The 13,613-nt window shown below is 39.2% G+C and overlaps 1 protein-coding gene across 2 annotated transcripts in view; it reads left to right on the top strand.

Moving 5' to 3' along the window:
- The window catches only part of LOC141001068 (A disintegrin and metalloproteinase with thrombospondin motifs 20), an 83,583-nt gene that overhangs the window by 54,509 nt on the left and 15,461 nt on the right, over positions 1 to 13,613 (top strand). For both annotated transcript variants that reach the window (XM_073472018.1, XM_073472019.1), the window contains 4 exons: positions 709 to 873; positions 1,672 to 1,941; positions 4,492 to 4,653; positions 4,955 to 5,131. In XM_073472018.1, coding sequence (XP_073328119.1) covers positions 709 to 873; positions 1,672 to 1,941; positions 4,492 to 4,653; positions 4,955 to 5,131 — 774 coding nt within the window. The remainder of the gene's footprint in view (positions 1 to 708; positions 874 to 1,671; positions 1,942 to 4,491; positions 4,654 to 4,954; positions 5,132 to 13,613) is intronic.

Here is a 13,613-nt window from a genome sequence, read left to right as displayed (position 1 = left end):
GTGGTAGGGATACTTCTATATAGAGTATAAGTGGGTGGAAGAAGCTCAGAGAGTCATTTCAGGACAAGGACATGTTTGTCACCAGGTAAAGAATCTACAATACAGAAGAGGCCTACAAGTGGTCTGGTCCTGCCTAGCTCCACCTTGAGGTCCAGCCCCACCCCCTAACCCTAACCCTAACCATCAGGTCCTGAGAAGGGGAGCTGGACCATCCAATTGGCTCTGCAGTGAGCACCACTTGCAATATAGACTGACATTGTGCTAACAATAGTCAATTTTGGGTGTACAATTGGTATTTGATTTGCATAGCAGTCATGCATGAAATCTGCAAAATCTGCATTTTTTACTGTAACGCTGAAGACATATAGTTAAATACTTCGCTCTGACCCATCTGACCTTTTGCTGTGCTGCAACTGTGTGCTGCAACTGTGTTGCTCTGTTAGCGTCTTTGAAAGCTACCCCAAAGTGACACTGTGGTGTCCAACCTAATGTTATTGAAAGTGTTGTTCTTAATGAGATATTTAAGCATCAAACATGTAGTTCAGATGAATGAAATGTACACACAAAAATCTTATTCATGTTGCACTCTACCTAACTATAATTTTGATTCAGAAAAAAGTAGAACGCAATTGGTGAACCAAATCATTTTTAAATTCTACAGAAGACAAATATTTATCTCAGCTCTGTTTCTATCCACATATCCTCCAGTGCTCTGTGTCCTGTGGCAAGGGGAAGCGAGCGCGTTATGTCAGCTGCAGAGATGCCCAGGGAGGAGTGGCTGACGAATCACACTGCGCCCACCTGCCCCGCCCCCCGGAGACCTCCTCCTGCTTCAGCCCCTGTGGCCAGTGGCGTTCCGGGGAGTGGTCTCCTGTGAGTAAAAACATTCATCACTGTGTCTAATCAATACAGATGTTTTCCACTCTGGAGACTTTCAGTAATCACCCGCATGTTAGCTTTTCTGACAGTGTTAAAATCACCCTGAAACAAAGTTGGCTTTTGCCGTGATTTTGGGCAGTTCAGTATTGATTTGTGAATGTCGACAAGGCAAGGGAGCCAAAACTCTTGATGACGTCACTAGCATACCAGCATTGGGATTGTTTAACTGGCAGTCAGGGAGCCAGGGATGATTTACAGTGATGCTGTCCCAAATCTTTTAATCATGTGTTCTTGTGAAATGAAAGAGCCTCAAAAAACAACTGACCACAAAGTCTTAAGTTAATTAAACTAATATCTTTTTAAGATTATTTCTACTCCTGATGTAGACTCAAGGGGCTTCACATGACAATGCTTCACATAATGAATCAATACGTGGGAGCAATCAATAAAAACAACACTCACAAACGCTGATTTGGAACCGGAAAATGTCCTACAATAATCTCACTAGGGAAATACATGAAGGAAATCTCGTGAAAAGATAACTGAAAATGAGTAAACAACGATGAAATGCCAGGATATTGTGACATTTCGAATTAATGCATCACACCATCACATCACATCAGTTTACAAGGTTCTCACAGCAACGTAGACAATGTCACTATCTTAAATGAGATTTTGACCTTTTTCAAGATTAAATTAGTTAATTTTTTAAAATCATTGTTTGCTTGTGAAATTGGCAGCCTCCCCATCACCTCAGTTTTTAACACAATGGTTTCTCCCCTGTCCCCCCAGTGTTCAGTGACTTGTGGCGTGGGAAGAATCACCCGACAGGTGGTGTGCTCCAACTACCACCAGCCAGTGGACCAGCCTTTCTGTGACCCAGACGAGAAGCCTGCAACAGAACAGGAGTGTAACGCTGCACCCTGCTCCTCTATCTACCACCGTCAGCGCATCAACGACCAGCCTTACGGATATCCTCAGGATCCAGGGCGCCATCCTGGGCACAGCAGCTGGAATGTGCCCTCAGCAGACAACCAGTGGAGGACCGGACCCTGGGGAGCAGTATGTTCAGCCTGTGATCTTGTGCAGAAATATTTTTTCTTGTGGTAGATTCATTTTAGAAATTCCAGTCAGATTTTTGCATTATTTACTTTGGTCATTCTGTGCTGAATCAAATATAGGTGTTCTAGAAAATCAATTCTAGAAAATATTTTTGCTGAATTTTGAGAATTGCACTGTTTTTGCCTACAATTTTGTCTTTTTCGCTCCATGTCTCAGATGGGAAGTCATTTTTAGGGTTCAATATGTTTTGAAATATAACTCCTAGAGCCATGCCATTTGGTAGGGGCACAGAGAAAATGGTGTTCACTGGATCCAAATGATTGAAAGGCACAAGCAGATGCCTTATTTTCCATTACTCCCCCTTGAAAATGGAAAGAAAAGTGTGAATAGGTGGTATTTGAGCCTCAGGTAGTCCCCTGAAGTAAATACATATGGGTATTTCCATTTTGCCTGCTAAAAAAGTCTTTGATTGATGTTGTACCAAGTTTCAAGAGCTATAACAACATCAGAATCCAAGATATGGCGAGTATGGCAAGCCAAAGCTCCTTCCATGTTGTCTTCATGTTTAAATTGAACAGGATATGCCCAATCGATTACATATACAAAAAAAACTCACACAGAATCTAAACTTTCCCACTTGTCTAGTATCAGACACTAATTAATATCTTTGAATGCACGCGTGACTTATCTGTCATAGAAAAACCAATGAAGAATTAAATGTTTTTGTCATGTATGGACAGCAGAGTGCATAGGTGTCGTTATGAAGGCATGTGTCAGTCTGTAAACACATTCTTGTGAAGACATTAACATGGAGGTAGCAGATGTTTTCATTTCAGAGAGCCATACATGGTAAAGGATTTTACAAACAGCACCAAAGGACCGATTGCAATGCAATACAAGGACTACAGAGTATACTACTAGAGTATACTGTATATACATATGGTGTTTCAGTGCATGTTTCAACATTCAGGGCTCTATACAGTAGGTGTATAACCCAATTCTAGGTTACTTCCAGCTAAACCCTTGATTCTTAAGCTGTAATTGATTGGACACAAACAAACCCAAATGTTTTCCAGCAGGGGCATTTCAAGATCTTAATTCTCATTGGCCTTGAATGAAATTGTTTCAAAAATCAGGCACAATGTTTTGGGGTATTTTTGGCAGGCTTAAGTTAATTTTTTGTGTATAACCGTGTTTGGTTTTGTCACGTCTGAAAGGAAGCTGCCTATGCCAAGAAATGATCATTGTTGCAATTGCTATTCTGTCATCCATTTTGCCATGAAATTGCCCTTGTAGACCCAGAGCGATGTTACCACAAACACTAGCGAACAGAGCTCAAGACCGTCAACTCCATGTGTCAGTTGAAACGTGTTAAATATCTTCCCTTCATCGAGTGCAAAGGGCTCTTTCTGGCTTTGTTCAAACTATCCTTTATCAATTTATAGCTAGCACATGACCCAAAGTTATGGGTGATTCTTACTAATAATGTAATCCCCAACCACTTGTAAAATGCATGCGTTCCTTCATTTTTAGTTGATTAAATCCCTGTAGCCATGTACTCTTTCAGTATGAGTTTGTGCTCATGTTGCATTTGTGTTGCATGAAAATAGAGCCCAGTGTGTTGTTTTAAATAGAGAACTTGTCCCCCTGATAAGGTCTAATTGACAAAAGTGGTCAATTTTGAATAGGTTTAAAACACCTGGCTATTTTACTGTGAAACTCTACTTTAGAGTAGATTAATGTGTTGTGTGGTTTTATCTTCTTCTTCTGAAAGCCTTGAGAAAAACATTGTTCTATTTTCTGAATCCTCCCCCCAGCAGAGGCATTCATCGCAGTACACTGTTCAGTCTCACATAATGAACTTGACTGGAAGCACTGCTGTTCAGGCTCACTCTGTGATGTCCTCCCTCACATGTAGAGAGCACTGAATGTACTCACTCCCGTTGACAGTGGGGATGTGTCATTTTAATTGGATGCAGAGTGTACCTTCTGCTCTGTCCAAGGCTGTGTTGTTCGATGTCTGAGAATGTCTTTCACGGACTGATGTTTCCCATCTTTGGAAGATCATTTTGAACAGTGCAGCTGGCTTTGGTTTCAGTTAGACTCAGGTAAATTCAGTATTGCAGGCTCTGTACTGTGTATGTTCTTCTGTTTGTGAAAAGACTGAAAAGACCAAATTCACATTATCCCATTTCTTTAATTTGTTGTATTAGACCTGTATATCAAAAGAAAGACTGAGAAAGACAATTATAAAATACTAATAGATACATTTTCACAAACACATCTACAAGTGCTAAGTTTGAGTTTAGAGTATTTTACCTGAGTAAAGTATAATAGTATATACTACATGGCAAAACCAAAAAATATATTTCCATCCCACCACTTCCATTAAAATGAATTTCCATGACTCATAACGGGCCTTTGTGCATAAAGTTTCTTATACAAATTAAAATACTCAAGATGATCAACTAAATCCAACCAATTATGGTCTGTGAGCTTTCTCTGTGTGTGTGTCATAGTCTTAATTGACACATTTTATGTGCTCTGTAGTGCTCCAGTACCTGTGCCGGAGGCTTCCAGAGGCGAGTGGTGGTCTGTCAGGATGCTGATGGACGCAGCAACAGCTACTGTGACGAGAGGGTCAAACCTGCCGAGTCTAAGAGCTGCGACTCTGGGCCGTGCCCTCTGTGGAACTACGGTGTCTGGGGAGAGGTGAGGCTAGATCTAGAGTTCAAAACACCACTCACTCATCGTGAACCTTATTACAATTCCCACACAACTTCTGAGTTTCATCCTTATCATCTGTTGTGTCTTCTCTGTCTCCATGTACGTTGCTGTCTTATCACTTAAATACAGGCATTTGTCTACTCTCACTGTGAGAGAACTGTTAGTTGGGTCAAAGGACGCTGGTCTTATAAAGTCACACACATACACACATTATAAGTCACATTATTATTATAGAATTATTATTATGCAACATTGTTAAACATCATCTTTTGTTTGCTAACCTCAGTGCACCCAGACCTGTGGTGGAGGGCGGAGGACTCGCCTCGTGGTTTGTCAGAGGCCCAACGGACAGAGGCTCAACGACTACAACTGCGACGTCCTGGACAAGCCGCCCAACATGGAGCAATGCAACCAGCAGCCCTGCCCAGGCTCTGCCTCCTGGCACCGCCGACCATGGAAGCCGGTACGATAGTACTAATTCGTTTTCCTCCAACACTTACCTTCCTCACTGAGGGCGCGTCACTGTGAGTAGACATGGTGTGTGCTAAAATGACATCAGACCTGTGTACTGAGTGTGCTTTTAGCCTAAAACTGTAGGGAATCCTGAAGTGAGCGCTGGTATTCTCGCGCCACTGTTGGCTAGCCAGCTCCAGCCCACCCAGATGGGCCCTGCAGTGGCATGGTGCTGATTAGAATCAAGACAAAAAAAGAGAAAATACACAAAAACACAATGCTGCTCCACTTAGGGGATCATTAAAAACACATGGATCCCATTTTGAGCCAAGGCTCCAAATTAAAACGTATAAATCAGGACAGTGTTGTCCAACAATGCCATATATTTGTAGAGACGTAACTCTAGAAGATATTTATTTCATATATGAGGCGTGAAGTAAATGTTCTTTGTTGTTATTGCTGTCTTCACCCTGTATCCGCAGTACACAAGTGTATATTTGTGTATAAGAGTTAATATTATGAACTTTATTGAACAGCAACAAATGACTGTCAGTGTATCTTGTATATGTATCTTTGTACAGTATGATTTTGTTTATCAAGTAGCTAGTTTTCGTTACTGAATATTATATTTAATATTTTTGCTGGTGCTTTTGGTCAGACCTCTCATATCTCTTTATGAGTAAATGCAGTTTGTACAGAGGAAAATATTTTCAAAACATGTTTCATTCCTATTTTTGATAATTTGTTTTTTACTTAAGTTGAAATGCAATTTAGAATGGCTTCATCTCTGTCAGGTTAAACTATTTTAAACCACCTGCATTAACAGAGTAGCAACAAAACCTATTAAACAAAAGAAACAAATACATTTTTAAAACAATATCCAAAAACAACATGAAAAAGTAAGTGCCTTGAAACGCAGTTTGATTGAAAAATAAGCCATATAGGAAAGATGTTTTTATTGAAATATAAGTTGTTTTTTTATGTTTCAATAAAGTACATTTTCCGGTAACTGATGTCTATATCACAAAGGAAAACAGGCATAAATGCTTATTACCTACACTGTTATTAGACCTACTTTCTTCACCTGGTTCTTCAGTCAAGCCATTGGGCACAAGCAGTTGTTTTGGCTTGTCAGAATAAATCATCTTATGTGTTGATTTAAATCACTTTGAACTTAATCCTGACAATATATCTGTGAAAGGACGTCAGTCTGAGGTTAAATCTGGTTTCTCTTAAAATGCAATTCATACTGATATTGTGCTATTTTGCCTGTCTTGATGATATGGTGCTATTTCATTTTACATTATACAATGGTGCATTGTTGGTATCATGAAGACAGAGTTTTATCATGTTTCTGGGCTAAGAAGAGTTTATTTATTCTGTTAATGGTATGCAGCATCAGTGCAGCTTAAATAATATAAAAATGCTGGCGCAGTAAATCAACGTTTTCATTGAGCCGCTCTTTTTCAGCTTTCATCATTTTCCACAAAGCAACCTAACACACACAGATACCTCCTCCTTATAAAGTTATAGTCATTTGTTGCTGTGCCTCTTTATTCCTTTGGCCAGTTTTCTTTTTTTTTTGTTTATTTCTGAAGGATTTTTTTTGTTTTTTCAAATTAAACTTATTTATTTGTTTACAATAGATTACTAATTGTTGCAGCTTTAATGTTTTGTTCCAGATTGATGTAACACTGAACTTGAATTATTTGTCATTATACACCCATGTCACCTGAACGCTACTGGTTGGGGCCATTTACAGTCCAAAATAAAAAAAATATTACCCCGAGCCCCCGCAGTCAGTGTCTAAGATCAACATGCTACCCCTAGGGCAACTATTTGTTCAGCAAGACAATCTTCACAGATGAACACTACTTTTGTGAAATTTGAAGCATAAAGCACAAATAAAAAGCTAACATTAGGCTATGAACAAACTACACCACGGTTGCATGACCTCAGCATCACCACCACTAAGTTTTGTGCTACATAATACTATACTTGACTATAAACTGATACATCTACAAGTTGGAAAGTTTGAGTTAGAATAGTTTGCAGGTAAAATCTGGACGAGTGAGTAGATGAGTGTCTGTGTTCGGAGTGATGACGTTTACCTTTCCAACCTTTTTTAACATAGTTAAAATCCTCAATTCACAAGAGGGTTATATATATTTTATGTCGTAGAACAAAACATGCAAATATCTCGCAGACCCATTCAAAAAAACCATTGACTTCGAGACGACGGAACTATAAGTGCAAAAAATGCTAACTTATTTCCAGGTTTTAGGACTTATTCCTGCAGCTATTAAAGTCAGTTCAGGGTTTAACTGACAACATAGTAACATATTGAGCCAACAGCTCTTACTCAAGACAAGATCCACAATACATTTGCCTTATACAGTATGTGTTGAATCCTGAGTTAGGCACTCTGCAGTGGTTGTGCAGCTTTGCAGGTTCAGGCTCCTGCAAACAATTTGTCACCAGTTTAAAAATGTGCCATGTAAGCATCCTGACTAACATCGTGGTTATGGCAACATAAACCTATCATGACACATATTTCAGGTGAAGTGTTGCAGTTGGGTCTTTATTTATGTCCTCTTCAGGGAGGACGTCTGCAGTCTCCTCCTTTGTTTCTTTGCCTCTCTCGCTGTGTGTGTGTGTCATGCTCAACCAAGACTTCCGCTGCAACCAAGACTCCTCAGCCCCGGCAGTTTCACTCCCGCTCCTTCATTTTTTTTTTACGCTGTGGTGCAAAGACTTTATTTTGCATATTTTGGTTCGTTGTTGTTCTTTTTTGCTATTTATTTCATTCACGTGCAAAAATACATAAACGTGTTGAATTAGCTTTTTCCCATTGTAAAGATTATTAAAGAAACATAACTGTGAAATTTGTGTTGTTTCTCAATGCAATATTTTACTGACAAACAAAAAAATACTAGACTGTACCTTTAACAACTTTAGTAGTTGCTTTGTACTTTTAAGAGCACAATAAACGTTATGTAGGTTATAAACACACATAAATCTTAGATACATCTCTCTAGGGAACAGCCTTACAAGATGTGAAAACAAAATAAGACACAAAAAACTGCAAAATAGTAAATCATGGACAATATAGTTTATTGCTTTAACAGGGGAACAGCTTTTGTTTAGACAGCAGTTATTCTTTCATATAAAATGGCTTCATAGATTACCTACATACAATACAAGTACAGCATGTTAATGCAGTATATAGTGTAGGTGAGTTACTGTAAACAGCTCATAGAAAAGACTTAACTTGTAGGTCATTTTGTGGAATTTTGGTATTTGACCCTCAATTGACTTCCATCTGTTTAGCAGCCTTTTTCAGTAATCCTTATAATAATTAAGCCTTTGGGGGAATACTTAAAATCTGTTTTCCATAGCATGTGTAGTACTCTACATACCGCTGCATAATGTAGTGTAGAAAACACTGCAGGCCGTCTCCTTTTATGTGTTTTAACATTTTATTTTGTAATCTCCCTGGAGAAGACGTACGCAGTCCAAATCAAACTTTGGCGCTGGGTGGCACATCTGTTTACCATTGCATTAATGGAGCTCTCTGTAATGCATTTGGCAGGAGACCGCCTGAGTATTACTTTTACTACAACAATCATTGGTATTAATTCATGCTGGCAAGGGTTGTTTAGTTGAGGAGATCCAAAAGAAAGCCCTAGAAAGCCAGTATTTACAGAATTGATTGAATTATGTAGTATTTGCTTTCTTTAGAAGCAGTCATTCTTTGAAGGAAAGCAAACGTAATATAAGGCAGTACACTCAAATAGTTTATTAATTCAAGTAAACACATTACCAAATGCTATAAGCAGCTCAAACAGACCACATCACTGATTCTGCAATAGGAAACCTCTAATTGAACAACTGCAGTGAAACATTCATTTATATAGCTCCATATAAAGCAACAGTGTAGCCTAGAGCATCAAGTGTTTATCAGAATAATTAAATTAAATCAGAGGCTAATATTGATAATTGAATCACCCTCACACATGTGACTTCTCTTGTATATCACAGGAGAGACTTCATACCAGTTTTTTTACAGATCCAAAAATCAAATATTGTCCCAGTTGATGCTCTTTTAGACGCCAGAGGGACGTAAAATGGGCTTATTGTATTACATAACACCGTCAAAATATTTCTGATGGCTTCAAAGGTCGTCTTACCTTATTTAATGGCCTCTTCTGTTGGTAGTATCCCCCAACTGTTTTACTATGCTCAATAAAAACACTATCAACAAAATCAATCACGTCAGTTGGCAGGAGTAGCTCGTGAATGAAATCCTGTTTTATGTCATTAAGATGTTTTTATCTATCAGATATATTCTTATGCAAATATACATTCTCTATATTCTCTCCTAAGTTATCTCAAACTATAAAAACTAATCCCTTATTGGAATTAAATTCACACCTTTATCATCCCACAGTAACAGTTACTTGTCAGGCTTTTTAGCTGAGCCATTTCTTCAATATTTAACTTTACTCATGTTTAAGAGGTAGATATACACTCCTGGAAATGAACTTAAAGACTTGTTAATGGGGAAATGGCTTGATTAATGATGGTATACTACAGTATTCACAAATTTGCATTGCTCCCTGGCAAACATTAGTCAAGATGAGTAATGTTGTATGTTGGCATTCAATTATGACACAATAATGTCCAAAAGCAACTGTTCATTTTAACACATCTTTAATTTGTTTGTCTCTCCACAATAATCTGCCTTATTTTCCCCCTCTAGACTCTCAATCATGTTTAATATTGCAGTGACGGCTTGAGTATTAATTGGTGTCAAAACAACATTCATTTTCAACATTCAAAACACATTCATCATGTATAAAAAAGGAAAGACACAAGACAATTATCACATTTATTGCACAAATTCAGGATCACAGACACATAGTTCAACATAAATTATCAGGAAGGTAAATATCATTAACTAATGGTGATTACCTTAAAAGCAATGTCGATGTCAAACGTGTGCAAGCAGCAACAATAAGACTGTGTGTGATGAATTGGCAACCGAGGTACCATTTTAGTAATTTATGCCTGTTTGTTGCTAACAAAAACATACCGTTTCCTGTTGAGAGAGGGTTTCCCATGGAGGGGGATCGCAGTTGAGCGTCTGTGAACTAATCACGCTGCTTCAAATGAAATCCACATGCACAACATTGACATACTTGACTTTGGCCTGAGGGCATTGGGCATGAACATACTCCAAACCTGTCACCCTGGGGTCAGTTGGTCGTGACATCGTTGGGCTTGTCTTTCCTGATCCTGCCCACATGCCAGTCGAGTGTGAGCAATCGAAACCCCCCCAACAAGCATGGTTCTTGTCATGGCTTTAATTTAAATCTGAGTAGGGAGATAATGTTTCATTTCGGCCTTTGAGAGAAAGCAAAAAAGTTCAGTTGATGATTTGCTGGTTAAAAGTCAAGCACTATGGCCCGCAGATTTTGGCAAACCATTAGGACTTGGGAGGCAGAAAACCAGATGGTGTGAGATGTTATCTGAAGACTTGAAATATTTGGATCACAGCATGGCGTTAGGACATTAGGAATGAAAGTCTCTTTTAGGTCAAGTAGTTGTTTAACACAAAAATAATTTTAACATATTGCACCCTGTAATATAGATTTTTCTTTGCCAGCACTTGCATAAACATCTTTGCAATTTATTGTAGCTCAGGGAGCAGTTAAAGGTCATAGATAGTTGGGTCTTATTCCCAACTCCCCCAATAGCACACATACGTATCGCCAACCTCTTCCCAATTTCCAAACACTCCCCAATACTACATCTTTCCCCAATACTACGTAACTTCTATTTGTCGGGCCAACATCCGCAATACTTCTGTTTGCTATCTGGGTCATCAAATACTTATGCTTTGGGTTAGTAGGTCGGGCTGGCCACCAGCTCAGTGTTTCAGTATTTGACGATATGGGAATGAGACTCTACATTCAACTATCCTACAAATTGGACCTCTAAAAGATATTGATGCTCTCCCTGTGGCAGAATAGCCGTAGCTGAAGTAGTACGAATTTGACTCCCAACCACAATGAGAGCAAGGCAATGGGAGAAAATAAGAAACAAGCCCATCTAGTAAGGCTAGATGTTATTTTGTCGGTGATCTGAGTTGGGAGCAGATGCAGTGAGATCAAATTAGACGGGGTGTGAAAGTCTGGAAGCATTTAGGCTGGTCTACCCCAGGCTCATCGAATGATAGGGAACATGGCCTTACTTTGACACACGAAGAGAGCGCCTGCTTTTCCTCAACTCGTCCGTCAAGTATTATAAAGTGCTCCTAAGCCTCTAGGAGTCGCTTCGTAGCCTTCAGTTAAATGTATATTCTTCTCACGTGATGCTACCATGTCAGACTTTATGGGGCCTGGTCCTGTTTGGGCCTGTCGATGCTATCAAGTTGATGGAGTGAAATGGAGTCTGTGGGACTCGACATCTCTGTCAAGAGAGCTTTTTCCCCCTCGTATGGGAGAGACAGTGATAGATTGGGTGTCCCAGCCCACTTTAAGTAACAGGGGGAGCTAATGGACCGGTTCATTTCAACTCCAACATGCAAATTACATGTGTGATGTTTTAGCTACACCACAGAGGGTTAGAGATTTAGCTGTGCTCGCATCGTAGTATTTGACTGCATTTGTAGTTAGCTACCTGTCTGTTTCTCATGGTTCACTGTTCTATGGGTCGGCCAGTTGGTGTTGTTTTCTAACGAGCTATCACCCTACAAAGTGGCTAGGAGCTCGGTGGTTAGCATGCTAACTTCAATAGATACTTCTGCAACACAATACAGAGACATCTTTAATGTCCAAACTGTTATTTCTTCATACTCATATTCATTTTTGAATGTTTTAAACAAACTACATATTGCACCTTTACATCTTTGTGTACTACTGCTTTTTCTCTTGGTTGAATGTTTACCATGATGGGAACTGGTGGATATGTGGGCTGAAACCAAACCCTGATGTTTATTTTTGATGTTGTGGACAGTTAAGCATCTTTTGTAGATGTGCTTGAAGGGTCCATTAAGAATTTCAGTTTATTTATTTGTTTTTTCACCGATAAAGGGAGACATTTGTCTTATGTCAAGACTTGGCACAATCCATGGACTTTGCTGAGATAAGAAAAGAGACGTTTAGCAGAGCTTGGAAGAAGGGGTTAAGGGTGACAAAAAGCAACAACATTTTTGGCAAACAAATGAGATGTGCACTCAAATACCAAAGGGCTGTATAATATTACCTCTACAATATTGCTATAAATTGAATATTGTAAATAGTGTTCTGCCTGTGGATGTGATAATGAGACAAAAGCATAGCAAATGTTGATTTTCCTCCATTTCTTTTTACATTTCTAAACAATTTAAAACTATCTTAGTCTCCTTTTTTCTAGATTTTTCTTGTAAATGTCAATGTAAGGTCAGGATCTTCCTTTTCCATACTTACATACCCTCTATGCAAGTGGTGGCAAGCTGGTTGCTGTGAGGGATTAGAAAAGCAGCTGTGTAACGTTTAGCAGGAAGAGGGAGTTAGACTTGGACGTCCTGTGTCAAAGGTCACTACTTTATAACTCTGGGCTGGTCGGCTGTTTGTATTTTTCAAGTTCTGTCATCAAAAATCGGCTTTTTTTTCTATCTCTTCTATGGTTATTCTTCATTCTCCACATCTGCAGCACAGTCTTGAGCAGCACTGGATGTTTCAGTATAACATGGAAAAAGCTCTTAGTGGAATGTTTAGACAGGCGGAATAACTTGGCTGTTTTGTCATTTCGTTTTGACTTATGGTCGCTTGGTGTATCTTTTCTGAGTGGTGTTGACTTAAAAAGGAAACCATGTTGAAGAAACTGTATATGCCTTCTCAACCGGTTGTTTATTTAAACTCCTTAAAGATGGCAAAGTCATACATTTTGGCATAGAGTGCAGAATGTGTTACTCAGTTTTTGGCCAATCAGAAGGTGACTGCAGCTCCTGTAGCTGACTGTCTGTCAGGAACTGCATTGACAGGGACAGGAAATTATTTCCACATCTTACAATCAGTCCCATCCTAGGATGAATAAAATGGCAAAATCAACTTGTCACATCTGAAATTCATCATTTCATGTGGATAAATCTGCATGTACTTTGAATTCGTCATGTTATGTGTATATTTCAAACCATATTTCAAGATTGTTATATCGGTAAAGTGAGTGAAGATTAGCATGAGATGTGTGGGATATATAAATGTTAGGATTTCACACTGCTCCTGTGCGTGATTTCAGACAAGTCTCGGTGGCTATTTTGGCCCGATGGATAAAAGATCTACGACTCTTGACATTCCTCTGCCCCATGACGCCGCTCCTACCAGCTGTTCCCGTGTTGACAACATGTGTTGTTTGAAACCTCCCTGCAAAACAAGACCATGAACAGAAACGTAGCCTGAATCTTCTGTGACCTTTCATATTCCTTCTTCTCGCCTCCTTCTTTCTGT

Source organism: Pagrus major, chromosome 8 (assembly GCF_040436345.1).
Source record: "Pagrus major chromosome 8, Pma_NU_1.0".
Taxonomy (NCBI): Eukaryota; Metazoa; Chordata; class Actinopteri; order Spariformes; family Sparidae; genus Pagrus; species Pagrus major.
Note: the sequence above shows the minus strand (reverse complement) of the source record. Positions and strands in the feature narration are given on the sequence as shown.